This window comes from Eurytemora carolleeae, unplaced genomic scaffold (assembly GCF_000591075.1).
Source record: "Eurytemora carolleeae unplaced genomic scaffold, Eaff_2.0 scaffold966, whole genome shotgun sequence".
In the NCBI taxonomy this organism is placed as follows: domain Eukaryota; kingdom Metazoa; phylum Arthropoda; class Copepoda; order Calanoida; family Temoridae; genus Eurytemora; species Eurytemora carolleeae.
Genome location: NW_019396856.1, coordinates 100501 through 123658, shown reverse-complemented (window position 1 = coordinate 123658; position 23158 = coordinate 100501). Strand labels below are relative to the sequence as shown.

Below are 23158 nucleotides of genomic sequence, written 5' to 3'. Positions count from 1 at the left end.
AAGAAACTGGATTTATTTCAGGGTATCTATAATCTATAATCTATGTTCTTAGAGTCACAGATAAACTAATCAAAAATATTTACTTAATACACAGTGAACATAAAAATGAGAGACGACTTTAAATCTCTTTAAACAATGCAGCCACCACAACTATAAAAATATTTTCTATGTTTCTTGAACAATACAATCAATAGGTAATTTATAATTACTATTACTATTTTCCTTGAGAAACAATGATTGTTGTTCTGAATGTTTTAATCAAACATCTTAAAACGGACATAATTTTCTAAATTTTAAGTGCACGGTGTCCCAAGAGACAAAATTGAATGATCGTCTGACATTTTCGTCAACTTTTAAAGCACAAAAAAGGCTGATCACTTTATGTAAGACAGGACGTGTTGGGAATCCTGTGATTATTTTTTTTCTTCTCCAGAATCAAACTTGTTTGAGAAGGTTGGGAAATAAACGCTACGAATTACCTTAACAGTCTTGTTCCTCCGTTATATTATAGATACAATGATGGAAATCCATATCTAAAAAAACCTAACTGGAGATATGTGAAATCCTTAAAATTTCTTAGAAATTTTAAGTTAAAAATAAAATATACATAAAATAAGTGCTGTATATTTATATCTCAGTAAGATATTTTGTTGTAATGTTGAGTTTGACCGGCCAGTTCCTGATATGGTCTCCAGTAGATCGTCTTCTAACGTGATTCTTCTCAGCCTTAATTCAAAATTAAGTATTAATTTGCAAATAGAATATTTCAAAATGGCAGTACGGCGGATTTTACAAGTATAAAAATAAAACAAAGTTGTTCGTAGAGCTGTATTTCGAGTGTAGTAGGGTTTAAATTTTTCCAAAAAAAAGTCCATTTTTGAAATGTAACGATATTTCGAATTTTTTTCCCGAATATTTTTTCCCATAGTTATTCCGTCATGTTTCAAATCCTGAAAGGGTTTCTGAATCGAATCCGAATTCCGGAACCTTTTCCATAGTGGTATAGGAAAACAAGGTCGGATCGTTTCTGTTTCATGGAATTCTGATGGAAACCCTAATCGGCTGGCGCGGCGGTTTGGGTTCTTAAAGATACAATCAATTAATCTTTAAATGTCATTCTATAAAAATTCACCAACGTATCTTTACAAAAACTTTTGTGAACATTTCTGTTCAAGAACTTATCACATTTACAATCATATCTTTTAAGAGTCAGTCTTAAAATAATAAAAGTTTTTTTTATCTACCTGATGTAAACTATCCTGGTAGAATCCCCAATCCGCTTTAATCATATCACTTGCTTTTTCAGCAATCATAATCGTTGGAGCGTTGGTGTTTCCTAAAATAAGATCATTACACTGTAAATGTTTAAAATGTTAAAATTATTTTGAATGCTTGAGATGTTCTTGCAGCCAAAATATGAATCTTGTGAAACGTTAATTAAATAATATGCTAAAACAATTCTTCGCTAAAAGCATTTTCAAATGTTTGGAAACTTGTTTTCTGTTGGCGTTAAACTTTTTTGTTCCAGGTATAAAGTTATTTCAATATTATGCTTAAATTCAGACCTGAAACTATTGTTGGCATAATACTAGCATCTACTACACGAAGCCGAGGCACACCATACACCTTAACGGAATTTCTCATTACAGATGTTTTTGTAATTAACTTGTGGGGCCCCAAAAAACGCTGCAGTAAGGCAAGGAAAGTTAATCGTTGTTGCGTATTCTATGCGTGCAAATTGAAACCAGTTCTCTCTGGGCGTTGTTTGTAAACAAGAATTGATACATCAGTGTTACTCCAGTATTAGAGGAGTATAAAAACATTTAATTTTGATAATTTTGATAAATCAAACGATAGCTTTCTATAACGTTAACGATAGTTTCGTATAACGTAAACGATAGTTTCCTATGACGTAAACGAACGAAATGTTTTTTTTTATATTAATCAAAGATTTTGTAGATGAAAGAAAAAAACGTCTACATAAGAACCGTTAAATAGTAAGTAAGAAAAGAATATTGAAAGAAAGAATAAGAACTTTTAAAAGAGACAATTCTATTAATTTGTATGCCTAACCAAGTCTTAAATGAAATCAACATTGTTTGCAGCTTGAAACGTTTTTAATAAACTCTAATAAACGTTTTTATTAAACTCAAATAAAAAAAATATTGTAGAACAAAAATATATTTTTTAAAAACTCCTTTATGTACTATTATGTAATTTTGTATTTAATATATTAAGGGATATGACTGGATAGATATTAATACCCTGACATTAACTAACCTTTAGCTCATGATTAACAACAGCCCCAGGGTCTGAAGGGGGCCCCATCTTAGCTATTCCTAAAATAAAAAGATTCTTTAAAAACAATATCATTATTAATTGCTTTTTTTAAATTTACTCCAATAAAAAGTTAGATGAATCCAGTTCGTTTGCAGTAAGTAATGCACCTACAAATTTATACTGTACTTTGAACACATAATGTCAATTTTATCAAAGTTTTATTACCAACGATGCATTATTCAGCGCAAACAGCACATTACGGAGCACTGTTTAGAAAAGAACATCATGGACAATGTAATCTTGTGAGAAAATATATCTTCCGCACCCATTCTCTTCCTGACCCGAACTCCCCAGGTTCCACGAACTATTCTCACTTAAGGGCTTAAAATTTTCCAAATAGTGTATCAGTTTCCCTTTCCTTACAATGAATATGATTGTTATATGAAGTATAAACCTGAATGGTGGTATATGGTTGCTGTATAATGTCTGCACAGACACTCAAAGTACTCATCTGACCAGGATTCTAAAGCCTCACAGCCTTGATAAATACACCTTGAAATTTATATAAGCGATATAATAAATACAAGTTTTTTTTCCTATTCTGTGGACAACTGGGAGTTTGACTTTAAAAAAAAATTACAATATGTTATAAATAAATCTGGAAAATATACACCCTAAACAATAAAAATGGCTTTACCTGGCATTTTTACTTGATCGTAAAATTTTGTTCCATATGCTAAGAATGCGTTAGTTTTAGCCATCGCTATAACAATCTTTACGCCTTCAACAAGAACCTAAGTTAACATACATTTGACAGTTTATTTTTCTTCTCAAGGCTCAAAAGTCAAAAGACACAGCTGAACCGTAAATTCGTGTATGGACTTTTGAATATTGGTTGACAGTTGTCTAGCGTAATTTGTATTTTAATTGGTTAGAACTATTTATAAACAGTATATGACAAATTTAAAGTTCACCGACATAGGTTCAAACGATCTAAGGTCAAACGACAAACGGCCAAAAACGCGACAAAAAATAGAAAAAAAACATTTTATGTATTATTTCAGGGTTAGGTTAGGATAAGTTAAGACTATTTCTGGACCGAACGCTGCGGCTAGGACAAGCTAGAGGGACGTTCGCTGCGGCTATTAGTTGAAATGAACATAAAACTTAACTTAAAAATATGTATTATCTCAGGGTTAGGTTAGGTTATGACAAATTATGGGACGAACGCTGCGGCTAGGACAGGCTAGGGGGCCGAGTGCTACGGCCACTAGTTCTTGAGCATAAAAATAGTTTTAAAAAATAGACCACATGAAATTTGCCAGTTTGTCTCACTTTATGGTTCTATGTCGTTTTACCCTTTTATTAAATACCTTTATATCTTCGGGATGTGTAAAATATCCAGCATAAATTAGAGGTTTATCAAATGGATTTGTACTTCTAAGCATTATTCTTCCACGAGACTTTGGCCTACAAATAAAAAACTCTCATAAATCCTTATTTTTGGTTAATGATTTTTAGTTTTCTACATCTTAATTTTTTTTTGACAAATTTTCCTGACTGGATAAGAAAATCTTAACATGATGATAACAAATACTTAAATGCATCTTTCGATTTTGACATTTAGTTAAATCAGGTTGTTTAAATGCGAAAACCGCAGTCTTATTATACATTCACAAAACCCCAAATAAACTTGATTATCTGGTAGGGAAACGTTGTTAATAATCTAAAACCGACCTATTCTATCTGTTTTGTGATATTGAATCACTAGATTTTATTTTTCATATTGAACTATTTTCCATAAATAAAGCATCACCTGAGAATCATTGGTATAACAGACCAAGCATCCTTGTGGATTAAAGGTTTAAACATTTCCCACATTTTGTCAGATATGCCATGGGCCTAGAGATGTAAAATGAATATATCTAGACATTATTAAATAACTTTTATTCAATTTCCCGTTGTGATAAAGTGACTTTATTTCTTGGCTGCCCTTATTATACTATGCTATTAAGTCATCCTGAATACATCAGGGATAAAATCACGTCAGCCGAGATGAAATATTCTCAGCAGGGATATAATATTTATTACTTCCCTGCTTCCAATATTATCGATTGGGTTGAAAAGAATGTTTAAAAAGTCGTAAAAAGTCTCAAAAAATAAAAATTCTGGCCGAAATTTATTATTTCATGCCTCTCTTCAACTAGTAGGTATATAAATAGATATTATCACCTTACAATGAGACAAATTAGGTATGAAATTTGAAATTTGAATAGCAGGGTGAAAAAGTTACTTTTTCGCCCTGTTTGTAGAGCGATAATACTTTTTCGCCCTGTTGTAGAGCGATAATACCTATTTATATACCTACTAGTTGAAGGGAGGCGGGAAATAATAAATTTCAGCCAGGATTTTTTTATTTTTCTAGACTTTTTGAGACTTTTAAAACATTTTTTCACCCCAAGTGAAGCGAAAATATCCGCATTTTTCGCAAGCAAACGGATTGCGAAAATGAAGTGAATTAGAAACCGGAGAACGAGACAGCTGGAAACATAGAGAAGGGATCAAAAGGATGCAATGGACCAATCTAAGAATTTCTTAGGAAGAAGATGTAGAAGATGTGGAAGAGGTAAGAGATGTAGAAGAGGGTGAAGTGGTTGAAGATGTTAAAGATGTTGAAGATATGGAAGGTGTGGAAGAGGTTGAATATGTTGAATATGTTGAAGATGTTGAAGATGTTGTTGATGTTACGGATTTGGATGATGAAGTTGGAGGGCAAGAAAATGTACAGAAAAAAATGTTAAGAAATAAATTATAAAGAATTAAAATGTACAGCAAGACAAAGTACAGAAAGAAAAGGTACAGAAAGAAAATGTTCAGCTAGAAAATGTACAAAAAAAAAATGTTCGGCAAGAAAATATACTGAAAGAAAATGTTCACCAAGAAAAAGTACAGAAAGAAAAAGTACAGCAAGAAAATGTACCGCAATAAAATGTACAGCAAGAAGATGTACAAACAGAAGATACAGTGTCTATAGAAAAGGACCTAATGAAAGTTTATCCTGGGAAATCTGAAACAAAAAATAAGCCTCGTCAAACCTGTGAAAAAGTGCAGAAACCCTACACTATTATTGTCTCAGATTAGAAATGCTTCACACAATACGGTAAGGTCTGCAGAACTGAATGTTACACCAAAATTGACTATGTACCATGCAAAAATTGCACTACAGAACAAGAACAAAGTGCCACAAACAGTCTAAACAGGAGTGCAACACCATGACTGATCGTCAGTGCAAGGTTGAGAACATGGATATACAATAGAGAGATATATCATAGTCAAGGTTTGATGTAATTTTTTCGCTGGGGTGTTATGCAGTACGTTAGACATTGGACCCTGGAACTTACAATTAGTCTTTGGTTTTCTAAAAATAATAGATGTCAAAGTAGTATAGAAAAACATTGTAAGTCTTTAAAACTTGATAGAATTTAGCCTTCTTCTTTGTATTATAAAAATTGTTGGAGATACTAAAGATTTAAACAACCTTTCTGATATTTAATATTTTGAATTTTAAACAAATTTCTCAATATCTTAGTCAATTCTTAAGGTACAAAAACGGCAGACCACATTTTGGAATTCTAAAAACAAGGCGCTTTTGATGCTACCAACTCTTTGGAGAAAGTGCTATGATCACAAGATTTTAGCTACAGTATCTCATTTCTGATTACTCCAGGGCCCACTATCCACCAAAGTTCTTCTGTAATTTGGACCCTGAACTTAACTTCAAACTTTTTTTAATGTACAAATTATTTTTATAGAATGAACAATAGCCAGAATAAAATTTTTTTATAGTAATACCTAAAATTTGCTATGCAGAGGTCTTAATAATTTCCTAAAAATTTCTAGGGTCCACTGAGATATAACAGCTGCGTAGCCCACCGACAAAGTTACATGTACACTAGCCCAGAATAGTATAGATCGGTAGATAGAAGCATACATATAAGCGGGCCATGGTTGAGAATTACCGACAGTGTAACAGGTTCAGGGGAAGGTTTGTTATTCTTGCTCTCTGAACTTGTTTGTTCAACTGAAAGTGTTCAGAAGTGTCAGACCACGACTGTCAAGGAATGCTTAACTGAATCTTTGAGAGAATGCTCGGTGGAGAACATTTGTTAATGTTATCTTGTGAATACTCCAGTCTGCCATGGAATTCACCTTGTCAAAGTGCCTAAGGAAAGGTGTTGGGATGAACCCAGAGAGAAGTGCAGGGACGAACCAAAACAAGACAAGGTTCAAAAGTATAAGTGCTCCTACGAACCTAGACAGGAGTGCAGTAACATTCCAAGGAAAGAGTGCCGAGATGTTACTCAAGAATACGCAGATTGCATCACTGTTCCAGAATGTGCCTCAGTCAACGTTCCTGTCTGCAGACCTGTGCCCCGCCAAATTTGCAAGGACGTTTCTGAACCAGTTTCGAAACTCCTTTCCAGGCATAAGTGTTAGTGAACCTAAAGAGGTTTGTCATGAGGTTCCTAATGAGGTTTCTAACCATGTTCAAAGGAAACAATGTACTCAAGCTCCTGTTCAAGATTGTAAACAAGTTACAAGAGAAGAATGTACATCGGTTCCAGTACAGAAATGTTATACAGTTTGTTCATCAGATTAGTTTCATATGAGTACAGGATACATGGAATCTACAACTAAGATACATTTACATGAAGGCTACATGTATTTTGACAGGAAGGAAGTTCAACAGATGGATGACTGAAGCTGATGAGCAATCAACAGGAGAGAGTAGATGCCTGTTTAAGATATTCAAAGTATCCAACAGGAAAGCAGAATGAATATAAAACAAGATATGTATACAAGAGACAAGACAAGAACAAAATCAATGTATGGATACATATAGGGATTGTTAGCCCTATAATGATCCAAATTCCTACCCCCATTTGTAATTAATATAGTAATAACCCCCCATATCTTGGAAACCTGAACTTATATACAACTTTGTTTGTTAATCTCTGAACAGACCAATCGGTCGATTAAACTTTATCTGTATCATTAAACCCAAAATATAGTTAGTTGAATATGAACTCTGTTTGATTACGGTCAGAGTTAGTTCTTGGTAAAGAGCATAGAGTTTGAGATAGTTGTATCTGGATTGATACATACTTAAGAATATGCGAGAGTTGTATTTGGATTGATATATACTAAAGAATACAGAGAGAGTTGTATCTGGATTGATACAAACTTAAGAATGCGGAGAGAGTTGTATCTGGATTAATACAAACTTGAAGAACTATTGAGGTAAGGCATTTTTTACATAATGAATGATTTCGGGTTTAAAAACACAAAAATTGACATTTATAAACATTATTGCACATTAGAAAAATATTATTGGTTTTTTACTATTCAGCAACATAAAATTATGAAAATTCTCAAATATTATTTTTAAATGTATCAAAGAAAACTTTAGAATTGGTAAAATATGTTAGCGTTCTTAAAATCTCAAAGAGTTTTGATTTTAGATTTTTTTTTCTATTGCAAATTACTGTATAACGGTGCAAAAAGATTTGATTTTTTTTCGAAAAAATGTTTTCACCCACATAAATAAAATAAAACCAGACTTCTAAAGATGCCTTGCTTCCATAATCCAAATTCAAAATTACTACAATGAAAAAATGAAGTCTAGTTTTACGATTTGCACAGGATATCATTGTGAATCGAACCTGTCACTCTACAAAAAGAGTGTAACTTGAAGTTATGTCAACAGTCCCTTTAAAATGTCTATTTACTTTCTTTTACATGATGAAACAATCCGTCGCCATTATAAACTTTAGATGGAGCCATTTTACCTTTCGGATTTGTCGTCCACCGTCTGAGGCAGGACTTCCGGACACAAAATGAAACTCAATATCCGGCCAGTCTGCAGACCTGTTGACATATTTCGTTGACACCCAACCCAATCCCTAGAATATACCGTGGTAAAATATATCAATAAAATGTTGACGATATATGCTATCCCATAAAAAGCTTCTTGTGTCTTTTAATTTGTAGCAAGTTACAATGGCAACCATATTTTTTAATTATAATTAAAAATAACTAATTGAAATTTGCAAATTGATCTGTTTCCTGCAGTATTAAGAAAATATTGAAAAATTTGAATTATAATCCGGAGAAAATTTTGTAATTCTGATCAGCCAAAAAATTTAACTGGGATCATTTAACTGTGAGGCACTGGAAAAAAATGGAATCAAACAGACAAGCCAAATATCTTAAATGGAGAAGCAAAAAGGCAGTTCTGGGGTCACAGACGTCGTCTGGTTCTGAGATAGCGCTAATTTACAAAAAATGATATCCACATCTACTGCGGAAACTTTTAAACTTAAATATTTGATCCCTAAATGTATAGATATTCTTTTTGGGATTCAATCATTCAACCATGAGATATTTAAGAGGATTTAATTTAATCCTCCGGACTAAAAAGAAACAGACTAACCAATAAAACCAGGAATTATAAACACAATAGTTTTGACTTAAAATTAGATGTGTCTTGAGTACTCTTGAGTAAAGTACATACATATAGTAATCAAGAGAGAATAGTTTACCTCAACACCTCCCATGACAGTAAAAGGACCTGTTCCAAATGCAGCATACTTTAAAACTGATGGAATATTCTCAATACGAGGTTGCACTATAGAAACTAAAATATTAGCATTCTGTAAAAAAAATATCCATATAATTATATATTAATAATATGCAATATCAAATATAGCTTAAATTTGTGTGCTTTATAAAACTAAAGTTGACGCTATTGGAACCCCCATTTCGTGCGACGCAATGTTTTACAACAGGGTTAAGACGTTCTTTTTTAAATTAGTCATTTTCTTTAAAATGATAATTTAAAAGAAATGTTTTATCTAAATAAGAAAAATCTAATTTTCAATAAACGTTAATTATACATTTTTTAAGTAACATACAGGGTGACAGGGTGAGTAAAAAAATGTGATTTGTGGCGCCTGGTGCAAAATTTTACCTTTTCTGGTCTAATTTTTAAGAAAAGTTATATAAATTCTCTAGTTCCTTTCTTCTTGGTATAAGTTTTAAATATACATGCTGTTCCCTTAAAACCTTAAGAATCATTGAAAATAATTTTTTCCGAAAAAAAAATACAAGAACTGAAAATTGCGAATTTTCTAATTACAATTTTACAAATTTTCTGAGATTCTGTAATTTAATCTTTTTAATATTTTAGATTTCGATAGAAACAATTTATTTAAACATTTTTGTTTTTCTGAACTTTTGATTTTGAGAGAAAAAAGGTTCGCGGATTTTTTTGGGCCATTAATTACAAAAAATGCAAATTTCAAAAATATTGAAAGAACACCATACAGCATAGCAGAGTTACACAAAAAAGGTACAATTTTGCACTAGGTGCCGCAAATCACACTTTTTTAGACTCACCCTGTATATCAACCAAAACTACATTTTTTTTGACCTGGATGATCTACTGTAAAGGCAAGTGCTCCAGTTCCCCAATGATCCTATAATACAACTAAGAGTTGAGTGACAAATCATTTTACCAGGGTTTCTACGAAATGACAGTAATTTTTGTGCAACATTTTTTTGGTGCGAACTTTTGAGCATCTGTTGTGCATAAAGCGCAATAAGTTTTGCGCGTTTTTCCGAATTTTTTTTTGCATAATTTGCGCAAAACTGGAAGTATTGCGCACAACGTAAAGTTTTAGGCGAACATGATATTAAGCAAATTGACCAAAATTAACAGTTTAAGCACAGAATCAAACAACTGAAGGTTTATTAAAACAAATTACATAAAAAAAATCATGATTATGCTACTCTTAATTGGTTATTTTCAATTACCAAAACTTCAAACTAAGGGACAACATGATTAAAATACAACTTAGAGACCAAGAGACTTGGTTAATACTTAATATCCTGTTTAACCGACTGTACGCATAATTTCAAAGACGGCAATGCTCAATTTAGAACAGTACCATTAAAATCTTTGTCTGATCAAGTATGAATTATATATCCATGCATTTCTTTTCTTTAAACTGGTTATTTTCATTTGCGAGTTCTCTGCAGAAGTAACTTGTGCAATTCTTGCTTATAAGAAGCAATGGAGAAATTAGCAGAATTAAACACTTATCAACTCAGGAAAACGACGTTATCTCCCACAATTTTAAACAGATTAAGATTTCAATGGTGTAGTTGTAAACCTGGCATTGTCATCTTTGCATGGAGGGTCACTTGTAATTACGCGTATAGTCCCTTTAATCATTATTTATAAGTAATGCAGTTTATCGCATCAAAAGGTAATTAGAATTTGGTAAAATAATAGATTTTTCAATCAAATAATCAGTTTGATAAAAAATAAGACTATATGAACGGTCTCCCTTCTGCTCAACTTAAATTAAAAACTATTCTGACATTTTTCCTATGCGGAAGAAGCGAAATTGCGCATAACAGAGTTGCGAAAAAGCGGAAGCAATTTTGCGAGAAATGACATTTGCGAATGATTGCGAATATTGCAGTTTTTTTTCGTGCAAAAGTATTACGCAAAGAAAAAATATTATGGCGTTTCGTTTCGCAAAAATTGAACAAAAGTTTTAGGAACCCCTACATTTACCATAAAAGAATTTGGCCAGTAACACAGAAAATCAAGCAATGACATGATACAAAAAAAACTATTGAACTTTTTTTGTGGGGGGGGGGGAGCTTTAAAAAATGCTTGCCAAGACATTATGGTCAGTACGTTACAGTTGTGCTACTCAAAAGTTTAAACAAGCAATCTTGTTTTTACAATTTCCGGGGTTTCTATCAGTACATTTTTATTGCGAAAAAAGTGCTAATCTTATTGCAAATGAGAGAAAGAGTAAAAAAATGATGAAATGTTTTTGCCAACATCAAACAATAAAAAGGCTTAATTGTTTGTATACTTTAAGGGACCGTTCTTCCTTGGGTAATTTGAGATTAAACTAAATAGCCTCTTAGCTATTTATTTTTAAATAGTATATTTTCAAAAAATAACTTATACACTTTTGATACGTTTTCCCTGTGATTTATTAAATTGTCAGAGAGAAAGTCGTCTTTGTATAAACGCGTTAATTCGTTAGATCACGATTGAACACGAAAAAAGTTAAATTCTTGCCAATTCTAAACTCAAAGTTTTATTATATAATGGCTGACACATGATATTAAAATATGATAATTTTAGATTTTAATGCAGACACGAGCCTCCCAGATTTGCTAGGCAGATAGAGCCTCAGCTATGCAGAAATGAGCAATTTAAGTTAAATAAACAATTTGTTAAAATTTTTTTTCGAAATAAAGTCTCCCTCCATCAAGCAAATTTTATTGAAAGTGTTTTAGCTAGGAAATTTTCTTTTTCTACTTTTCTTTAATTTGATATCTTGGCACCAGAAATATCAAATTAAGTATAATAGAAAGTTACTGTTAGTGAGTAGATATCAAATGTATTTGCAGTTTTCAGTATTAAATCCTGATCCAAAGAGGTCTGACTCAATAACTGTTAAAAGTTACCTTCAAACACTATTTCATCAATATTCTTACAGGTTGAAATAATATAAGTCAATGCACTAAGCGGGGTTTGACAATTCTGAAAACATCCATCGTCAAATTCTGCCTTCATAATGACAAATGGGATATGAAAGGTTAGGCTACGATTTTAATAATTTTTTTTTTGGCAAAAGGCTCTCTTATATCTCTTTGCTGGCTCAGTAACTTTATGCCTACTTCACAAATGCCTGGTTTGTGAATGCCCAGTTAGTAAATGCCTAGTTTACTTTGCCTAGATCATACTGTGCCTAGTTTGTAATGCCTAGATAACATTATGCCTATAATTATGAATGCCTAGTTAACACTATGCCTAGATTTCGGCCTATCAAGTAGAAAATAAGGTCCTCTTTAGCGTGGAGCCAGGGTAGGAATAACTGAGTCCTCAAAACCATTGATTGCTCTTTACACCTTTCTCAGGAAAGTATCTTCAAACATTTCAAAGCTTGCCGGACACTTAAAGCACATTGGAAAGGGCAAGTTCCAATGTGTCTTTAAGAGAATTTTTCAAAGAATGTCATAAGCTGATATGACACTTTTAATTGTGTGGTTTGGCTGATATTTAGCGATCTAGCGATCTGATATTTAGCGATCTAGCGATCTGAAAAAAGGTAAACTTGAAGAATGAAGATTAAGACAAGTTAGATTAACCTTTCTCGTCAAAGGAATTAAGTTTATATCGCTAACTTTGATGTGTCAAAATATGGATTCTGTTTTTAAAAATTATTTGAAAATTATTTTTAAAAATTATTTTAAGCATTCATTAAGTCTTCCAAAAGAAAAGTTTATCGCATAAATGCGTAAATCATGGATATATAATAGATGGATATATCATAGTCAAGGTTTGATGTAATTTTTTCACTGGGGTGTTATGCAGTACGTTAGACTTTGGACCCTGGAACTTACAATTTGTCTTTGGTTTTCATAAAATTAATAGATGTCAAAGGGGTATAGAAAAACATTGTAAGTCTTTAAAACTTGATAAGATTTAGCCTCCTTCTTTGTATTATAAAAATTGTTGGAGATACTAAAGATTTAAACAACCTTGCTGATATTTAGTATAGATCGGTAGATAAAAGCATACATATAAGCGGGCCGTGGCGTAAATATTCTAAAAATCTTGTTTTTCTTTGGTGATGATGAAAATATTATACGCACTTTTTTTAATTTACAAAAAACTTTGTTTTTTATCTTTGACTTTGTAATATAAAATGTACTTTTAACAAAAAACCCCAGAATTTTGTAATTAACACTTGGATAAACTTTTGAGGTGCACTACATACTATATAACGTAGAGAGAAAAACTATATCATTCACTGTTTTTATAACATTATGATTTCTTATAAATTGAAAAACCTCTGCTTCTTGTGATTTAAATACCTGTAAATTAAGTCCCACTGGCAGATTTTGATATACAGGAACACCTAGGTCTCTTAAATGTTCCTTAAAATAGAGTCATACAACAACGTGGGGGGGGGCACTAGCCGAATTTTTTTTGTCAACAGGTTGTTAAACCCTACCCTGAAACTAGATGAGTTATTAATTGAGACACTTGCGCGAAGCGGCAACAAATTTATGTTCTTTAGCGTCTTTTCATGTATTTCTTGGTGTCTCTGAGTCCCTGGCTTAGTCATATTCACTATGTATATATAAAGTCCCGTTTTACAGTCTACAGCAGTTTTTTTTAAATTCGTTTTCTAGTTATATTTGTCCACTACATACTACATTCCCTTAATCGTAGGCCTGTGCAGTCCTATGTGTTTCCTGGCAGTACTCGACTTTATTTCATCTGTCCATAATCGAAGTCCCTCTGTCATTGTTTGCCAGCAAGGACTTATCCCCGTTTTCTCTTTTAGTCTTCAAAAGTCCTGATAGTCCAATGTAATCCTTATTATATTTCTTATTATTATTCTTCTTAGATTGTCAGGTTTTGTGTTTTGTGTTAAATGGTATATGTATTGTAATCATATATTCAGTTTTTTTAGATAAACTAAGACTGACTTAATTCCTTTAAGTCAAAGACGAGAAAATAGTTACAAATTATATTAGAAATGATGCGCGAAGCGCCAACGAAAAATTTTGGTATTTTTTGACAAAATTTGATAAAAGATGATTCACCATCATGAACATGCTGGAGCCAAGGGGGTCCGGTCTCTACGCAGGCATCCCACAGATATTATAAAGTTGGTCATGTGGCCGCAGCGCCTGGCCCCATAGCCTGTCCTGGCCGCAGCGCTTAGCCCCTTAGCCTGTCCTTTGCCGCAGCGATAAGCCCCATAGCTTGACCTAGCCGCAGTGCTCGGACCTACCCTAAATATATACCAATTTTATTTAAAATTGTTTGAAATTGAAGGTCTATTCTGGTCGCAGCGCTCGCGGCCGGCACCGTAGCCTGCCCTAGCCAAAGCGCTCGACCCAGGAATTGTCCTAACCTAACCTAACCCTTAAATAATTCAAAATAAATATTTTTTTGTTGAAAATAGTTGAAATCTAGGTCATGTACAAAATTGATAGGAGGGGGGGGGCTGGGAGGTCCAAAAATCGTATACTAGGATGGACCCATGAAATGAACCGCATAAAAAAGAATTTATAAAAATTGAATTATTGTAAGACATGATCACAGCATTCACAGGACATACAAAAGTGCGATGAAAGTACTGTAGTAATCCAAATTACAAAAAGTTACCTTCTAGGAAAAATATGTGAGCCTAAAATATTTATCTTCAACAAATTTAACACAAAAAGTTTTAACTACACAAAAAAAATTAAACAAACAAAAAACACCAATCTGGAGACTAGTTTAATTTGTTTGATTTTGAATACCTTATGCTGATGCTGTGCTGTAAGTGTACAGTGTACACTGGTACTCTGGAATTGGACACGGGTTCGGTGAATACATTTCAGAGTTCATCTTGAGTATTCAACGACTTTAAAAAATAAGGATTAGAAGGGGAGGAAGGGGAGGGATGATATGAGGGCGACGAGGGGGAGGCACGCCGCACCAGTATGAGTTCCTGTCCGAGTTCCTCGAGTTTGAATAAAAACTATATGATCGCCAGTCGCAAAGGCTAATTGGACTGAAATTTGCGATTTCTTCGCTGTAAATAGCTGAACATAAGACAGTAAAAAAGGGATGGCAATTTGGCAAAGCCCTTTTTTCAATTTTCGGTTTTAAAGTACCTTTTAAAAAGTACTTTTTTAAAAGGTCGGATAAATTTTCCCATTTACTCCGAAACTCTGGGAGCAACTCCAAAATCCTGGGAGCACTCCAAAACCCTGAGAGCAGCCACCTAGCTCTCAGTGGGGTAAGAAGCCTTTATTTGAAAGAGTCAATGCAAGAATTGTGTGAAAAATTAATGAAATCAAACCCAACAAAAACCACAATTTGATAAATATCTTGAACAGGGTTATTTATTTTTCTATTAAAGGGGTCAACTTTTCCTTGGGGGGGGGGGAATCTTTAAAAGTGCCCCCTTCCCCTGTAGGTATAGTTCCTAGCCACGCGGCACACCCACTAACAAAATTATTAGAATTTGAGAGGTCGTTAGTTTTAAGCAGCATATGTAAATAAATTTTACAAGAAACTTTGAAATTCTAAATTCAATGCTAAATACATGGGGGTGAGCGAGCCGTGTTTCTCTGGGGGTTCCGACCCCCGGCCCCCCCCCCTAGTTGCGCCACTGTAGATTACACAGGAGACAGTATTATTTAAAGTTTAATAACACTCTGCGTCAATCATCTTGGTCTGAGAGACTGAAATGGATTTTGGAAGAAACCCCGCGAAAAAATTATTGCAAATAAGATTAAGGTACAAGAAAGAATTCGAGAAAAAAGTATTAATTGGACATTGTCGATTGATAAGAAAAGTAAAAAATCTGAATATATATGTAAGTTTAATAAATTAGAGCAGCTGCCTCCGGCTCTAGGGCTGAATATATATGTAAGCNCCGCCCCCCCCTACGCCCCTGACTATTTAATGACGGAATTTCAAAACTAGGAAAATAAAAGAAAAAGATGTTATTTAAATGAGAATTTTAAAATGTTGGATTCTCTTTTAATATTCTAATTCTTATCTAAATAAACGATTTCTAACCTGAGGTCCTATACCGCTTAGCATAAGAAGTTGAGCGGAGTTCAACGTTCCCGCAGATAGAATAACCTTGGATAGAATTGCTTAAACAGCTTATTTTTAAAGATTTCTAAAGAAGGTGAAGACGACCAACATATATCTAATTGAGAGAAGTCACAATCTTAACATGCGAGCTCCTCTCCATTGAAGCCGAAAATCAACTGAAACAGCTCTCTGAAAGGGACTGTAAGCTTAATTTCAAGTGACCCAAAGATGGTAATGCAATGCCAGATTTAAAACGGGACCCTTAAAAGCTCTGTCTGATTAAGAATGAATTAGATATCAATGTTTTAGTTTCTTTTAACTTTTTATTTTCTCTTGCGCATTTCTTGTTTATAAGAAGCCATGAAAAAATTCGCAGAAATATCTTCCACATTTTCTATCAGCTGGAGGTTTTAAGGTTATACCGTTGTAAAACGGGCATTTTCATCTTTGTATGGAGGATCACTCGAAATTAAACTTACAGTACCGTTACACCATTTTCGGATGTTCCTAAAATTTTCAAGTCAAATTCTACTTTTAACCAGCAAGCTTGGAAATTCACTTAGTAGATACAGTATATCAGAGATAATTGCTTTACTATGACGTTGGTGTATGCTGATATTGATAGCACAAGATGGTATTCACTTAGTAGATACAGTATATCAGAGACAATTGCTTTACTATGACGTTGGTGTATGCTGATATTGATAGCACAAAATGGTATTCACTTAGTAGATACAGTATATAAGAGATAATTGCTTTACTATGACGTTGGTGTATGCTGATATTGATAGCACAAGATGGTATTCAAATACTTTCTTTTTCATTAATTCCGCTCAGATCATATTTTTATATTTTTAACAGACATTAAGTTAATATTCTTAGTTTAGGGCAATTATGATAAGGGTATATTAACACAATTGTCACAAAAAAAGACAAAATCTTAAGGTCTGCAAGGTAAAGAGAGACTGGCGATAGAGCTAATGGCCCTGGAGTAAACCTATAAAAGCCCTCCTCAAAGTTCACCTCTTTCTTAGCTAGAACAGTGTATATTTGACCTCCTCTCTTCATTTTTATACCAAAGGCAGTGTTCTTATTATCAACAAGGATCTGAAAAACGTAGAGTTTATACAAGTTTTACCAAAACTCAAAAAATGTATTGCTACTCTCCACTAGTTCAGGCTAGGGTTACACTATATTTAAGCTTTATGCTGATGCATGATCACTGCATATATGAAAAACACTAGTTTTAATTTCCTTTTTAAACCTAGCGGGGAAGGAGATGCTTCCTCCACGATTTTTACAGCTTTTTCCTACTTAAAAGGGATGTGTCAAAAAATTAAAATGAGTAAGCGCTCCCATNGTTACAATTAGAGGATCTATTAAATTCATTTTCTGAAGATTTTTCCGGTCTCGTATAGGTCTCAAGAATGCTTTAGCTGTTGAACATCTTGAACCTCGACGTATAGTTCCCTAAATAATTTAAAATGTTAAATATGAAAAATCTCTAAAAATATTTCTTATCTAATGAAAAACTTTTAAAGAAAATCCTGATAATCAACTGATTTTACAGCTGCAAAATCAACTTTTATAATAAACCTGCGAGTACCTGAGCTATCATAAAACCGGTTTGAAATTCTCCATTTCCATCTCTATTTTTGTATCCCATTTCTTCTCCAGCAGATACAAAGGCAGTGGCCAAGGGAGACCTTAATCAGAAAATAATAAATTCCATGTGTCCAAAAGGATTGTCGACCTAATTATAAGAGACACTCCATTTAAAGTGTTTCACCAAGTTACTTTTTAACCATGGACTGAGTTTAAATGAAGATATAACAGATCAAGTTGTTTTCATATCTTGCAACCCAAATTATAAAGACGTTTTCATAACTTGTAACCGAAATTATAAAGTCGTTTTCATAACTTGTAACCGAAATTATAAAGTTGTTTTCATAACTTGTAACCGAAATTATAAAGTTGTTTTCATAACTTGTAACCGAAATTATTAAGTCGATTTCATATCTTTTAACCGTAATTATAAAGTTGTTTTCATATCTTGCAACCAAAATTATAAAGTTGTTGTCATATCTTGTAATAGAAATTATAAAGTCATTTTTAAATCTTGTAACCAAAATTATAAAGTCGTTTCCATATCTTTTAACCAAAATTATGAAGTCGTTTAAATATCTTGCAACCGAAATTATAAATTTCATATCCTGTAAGCGAAACTATAAAGCCGTTTTCATATCTTGAAACCATAATTATAAAGCAGTTTTAATATCTTGTAACCGAAATTTTAGAGTCGCTTTCATATCTTTCAACCGAAATAAAGCCGCTTGTAATGGTAATTATAAAGTGGTTGTTATATCTTGTAACCAAAATTTTAAGTAACAATTTCCAGGCAGAAAAACAAGGATTTGCTTTGACAAAGGAAATTATACCATTGTGAACTTGTGAATGGGATACATATCTTTAAATAGAGGGTCACTCATACATATTTTTAAATAGAGGGTCACTCATACATATTTTTAAATAGAGGGTCACTCATACATATTTTTAAATAGAAGGTCACTCAATTAAGCGCGTCCATGGACTCAAATAAATAAATGCAATTTTTCATAATATTTTACTGCATTAATTTTTAAGCATTTTTTTTCGATTATCAGCTCAAAAACATTTTATCTTTTCTAAATTGACCTCCAGGGAGCCTCCTGAACAGATAGATATCCACCAGAAGAATGATATTTAGTCTGCACTAGGTATGGATTCCTTCAAGAAAAAATAAATAAATTAGACATTAAGATATATGAGCAATAATTATCAAGGAAGAAAGACAAAGGAACCCCTAAATCAAATTTATACAAAATTTGCACATTGCTTTCTGGGTTGAATTAAACTCTATAGCTAGCTATAGTTACTTATAATGTTTTGGCCCCTGCCTCTAATATAAACGGTGTTCTGCCCTATGTTCCTTTGCTTAGATATCCCTTATTAAGGTGCACAGATTGAACACAATAGATTTAAGGGTTCCTGGTGTAAACTGTCCTTTATTCTAGAATCCTAGCTTTGCACTCTTTGGAGATTTAAGCACTCGGATATAAAATATATGAATAGAATTTGTTTAATCTTATTAAAATACCTATTATCTTCCGATTTTTTGAAATAATGAAGCACAGTTTCATACCCCCAACCAGGGTTACCCTATGAATCGACTTTTTAAAATCAATTTAAATGTAAATTTTTTAACTGCATTTAAATTTTCTTTTTTACATTAAAAGCAGAAAAAGGTTAAGTACAACTCATCATCGATGTAAAAATGTGTCTAAAATGTATTTCTTCAACATTTATCAAGGTCTTTTTTACAGCCTTAATTAAATATCTTTATGTTTATATGATGGGCGAATTGTTGGTAACTAATAAGAAACATTTCTAATTCCATCCATTTGTTATGGGTAATTAGTGATTGATAATCTGGGAGTTTTCAAACTAACAATTTGGTTACTTACCTGTGACTCCCAACCATCATAATCCTTCCTATTTCCTCTGTATGATAAAAATTGTCATCATTATAATTTTGCTGAAAAAGTTTAGAAAACTTCCAAACCAATTTCTACTAATTAAAATGTCCACATGGAAATAGTTTCGCCAGCAACAAACCGCAGTATTTGAATTATTAAGTCTAATTTTCCCCTATGACTCCAATTATAAATAATTAACACAAGCTATCAATTTTTTGGAAATGTTAAAATTTTTTATTTTTTACGTTGACTTGAATTATATTTCTGTTGCTCATGTTAAGGATGTGTATATAGTAAGGTTGGATAGCTAGGGGGTATCATACTAGAAACAGACAAACTATGACAATACCACAAATAAATAAAACTTTTGTTCAATTCTTTTTAAAGCAAGAAATATCAGGTTTAATAGACATTTTTGAGTTTTTCCTGCAAAAATACATTGTCCTAAGTTATGGTTAAACAAGGCTAAACATGAAATTCCTGGGGACTGAGGAGTAAAACGTTTCATACCCCCGCCCCCCCCCCCTCTCCTCTCAATTCTCTGACTTATCAAAAAATTATCTTTTATGCATCAATTATTTTTGATGCACATTCATTCCTAACATAGAGCATATAATTCAGGACCGAACTCCCTCCAAGGACCTTAAAAGATTTATTAGAAGAATTTAAAATATTATTTGTAAAAAGTCTACCTTTCCGCGTGGCCAGTTGCACCGCTGGTTAGTATGCCCCAGACAGGCAACACCTTAAAAATTGAGGATTTGATTTTCGCTGTGGCCTTAATTTTATTTTTATTTTCATCATGTTTATTTTCATCATATTTTCATCACGTCGTTCACATTTGGTTTCATTTTCATCTTATTCATTTTACTTTTTTACTTTAACCTAGTTTTTTCAGCATAGTTTTTAATTAAAATGTGATTTCAGGGGACACATGACATTTTGGGAAAACTAGTAGACAGGGTTACAATTAGAGGATCTATTAAATTCATTTTCTTTTTCGGTCAGGGGCGGATACAGGATTTAAGTGAGGGGGGGGGGGCAAGATTTTTTAGGAACAAAAAAATTAATAATTAGGAACAAAAAATCCTGCCGCAGGCGAAATTTTTTTTTTTGACCTAAAAGACTCAAAAAGAGTCAAAATTAATGACTAAAGACTAAAAAACTAGATTTTTAACTTTAAGGAACAAAATTAACGGATTAAAACAGGAATTTAGGAAAAATTAAAAGATTGTTCAGGAATTAGGAACAAAAATAAATGATTAGGACAGGAATTTAGGAACAATTAAAAGATAGGAACATTAGCAATTTAAAAACAAAAAGAAATTACTAGTTATACTTAAATGCATCAAAATTAGGAACAATATTACAATTTTGATAAATGAGTATTGATTAAGGAACATTACTAGATATGAACAATATTATAACTTAAGTCTAGTTTCTTACAAATTTCTAATTCTAAATTTATCGTTAACAAAACATTTACTTGTTGTCCTTGATTTTTAAATTAAACTGGAGAAAAGAAAGTCAAGATTTCCATTAAATAAAAAAAGCTTGAAATTGAAAAACACATACGATTTATAAAATTGGGAACATTTTTTGCCTCGAAATCTCAGGGAGGGGCTACGCCCCTCCCTGAATCTGTCAGCGGGTGGCGAATGTCCCCCCGCCACCCCCTGTATCTGCCCCTGTTTTCGGTTGACTGCAGATTGTTCTCTTGTTTATTTTGTTGCCAAATTAGTCAGTTTATCTAAACCATTTTCAAGACAAAGACCAAATTCAACCTCAGGATGGTTTTATTTAAAAACTTTTAAATATTTTCAAAAAAAAGAAGTCCTTTGGCATAGCGATCTTTTCTTTCACTGGCATTGTTAAACCCTTATACTTAGATAACTTTACCTGGTTGCGGTTCAGTTTTATATTTCCAGTCCATTCTACCCAGCTGGAGATAAGCAGCTAAAACAGGAACATCTGATATCTCAGATTCATCTCCACCAGCTTCAAGAAGAAGAACCTTAGAAGTAATATTGGATAAACATAATTATAAAAATAGTAAAAATAAACTTAGGGATATATTTCTGCTGTTTGTAAAATTGGAGAATATTTCCTCTTTAAGAACTAATTTAAATGTTTGGTGTCAGGGTTATTTTTTTTATAAAACAACTTTTATAAGGTTCTAAAAATAAAAAGGTTACTTTTAAATAGTACCCTTTTTTCAGTTACCATCTATCTTTGAATTCGAAAATATTTGCAGCACCAACCTTCCAGTCTGGATTTTCAGACAGTCTGTTCGCAACAACTGCTCCAGCTGAACCACCACCTAATCAAAATTTTATAAATTGAAAACCTGTAAAACTGAGATTGTCTCCCAAAAAGTATCTTGAAAACACCTTACCAACAACAATGAAATCATAATACTTGAATAATTTCTCTTGATTATACGGCTTCAATTCTGGATCTTCCTAGAAAAATAAGAAAAATTGTATTTCAAAAAATTTGTTTAGCACTCATTCATCATTCATTACTCATTAAAAAAAATATTATGTAAAATAATTTTGAAAACAAATATCTCATATTGATTAAGTTTGTTGAAAGAGTCCTTAAATTGTATGTTTGAAAACAGAATTTATAACTTTAGTGTGAGATAGCACTCAACTACAATACTTGATACAGGTATACACTGTGGTTTAAATTTAAAGTTTTTAAATTTGGGGGGCAAGTGCTTGATCCCTCAATTCGTTTATTACGCCCAAACCCTTCATTCTAGAGGGAATGCTTTAAGCTAACCTTGTTATATTGATAGTAGGCTAACCTTGTTTTATTGATANACGAAGCTAGAAGGAACGGAAAGAATCCTATCCCTGTAGTAACTAAAGCAGAGGGACTTAAACCAGCAACAACTAGAAATATTACAGTTTAAGATACTTGCCTTCTATTTTCTAATAATAATTCGTACTTTTAACTGTTTAACTATTTTCCTTTTTTCCGAAAATAACTACTTCAGCTGGACGGAAGAATATTTATTTGGACAAAAGAATTATCTAGTTGAAGGAAAAAGTTACTTTAAATCAAAGAACCCAGAAAAACATTTTTTTACAAAAAAGACGTAATGCAGAGTGCACTGTGCAGACTGCAGTCTCTAAGAGGAATATAAGAAACAAAACTTTGCAATTGAGTGTACGCGTAGCAACACTGACTTTATTTTAATTCTCCCAGGATAGCACAAAACAGCTGTAGTTATTTCAATAATTATTGAAATCCAAATTATCTGCGATGCCTTCCATTCTGCCCTTGAATGACCTGGCTTTGAACTCTCTTGCCATCATCTTCCGTTCCCTCAACTTTCTTTTCTTAATACATTTCCCCTTTTCACAATTTAACTCCCCTTTAGACTACTCTAATCTTTTTTGTTATTCATATTTACCTATTGATGGTAGGTTCGCCATTTTAAAGTAATCTCAATCCAGCTTGTGATATTAATATATAAATCTAGACAATGGACGGTTTAGTTTCATGTAAGTGTAACAAAGACTATTTGGTAATTTCCTAGAGAACGATTTTTGGACCCCCCTCCTCATATCAATTTTGTACATGGATCTTACAGAAAGTGTCTCAACTTAACCTAACCCGTGGCCACAGATAAACTGTGTTTGTATCA

At 32.7% G+C, this 23158-nt stretch overlaps 1 protein-coding gene and 1 long non-coding RNA gene across 2 annotated transcripts in view; both read right to left on the bottom strand.

The window, feature by feature from the left end:
* Positions 1–608: 608 nt before the first annotated feature.
* On the bottom strand, positions 609–22323 carry LOC111709440 (glucose dehydrogenase [FAD, quinone]; the record flags this gene model as incomplete). Its single annotated transcript, XM_023483099.1, has 25 exons — positions 609–726; positions 1245–1336; positions 1566–1626; positions 2281–2339; positions 2735–2818; positions 2978–3074; positions 3654–3750; positions 4097–4182; positions 8130–8243; positions 8883–8977; positions 9773–9818; positions 13252–13314; positions 15965–16030; positions 17009–17116; positions 17351–17455; positions 17592–17691; positions 18680–18751; positions 19122–19183; positions 19489–19525; positions 20099–20142; positions 20193–20245; positions 21400–21514; positions 21762–21820; positions 21896–21962; positions 22288–22323. Coding segments are annotated over 25 exons (1917 nt in total), but the record flags the coding sequence as incomplete, so codon positions are not given.
* A 5-nt stretch (positions 22324–22328) lies between these two features.
* The window catches only part of LOC111709437 (uncharacterized), a 10226-nt gene continuing 9396 nt past the window's right edge, over positions 22329–23158 (bottom strand). Inside the window, exons 3-4 of the long non-coding RNA XR_002766859.1 lie at positions 22925–22989; positions 22329–22400 (exon numbers count right to left, since the gene is read on the bottom strand). This is a non-coding gene — a long non-coding RNA (uncharacterized LOC111709437). The remainder of the gene's footprint in view (positions 22401–22924; positions 22990–23158) is intronic.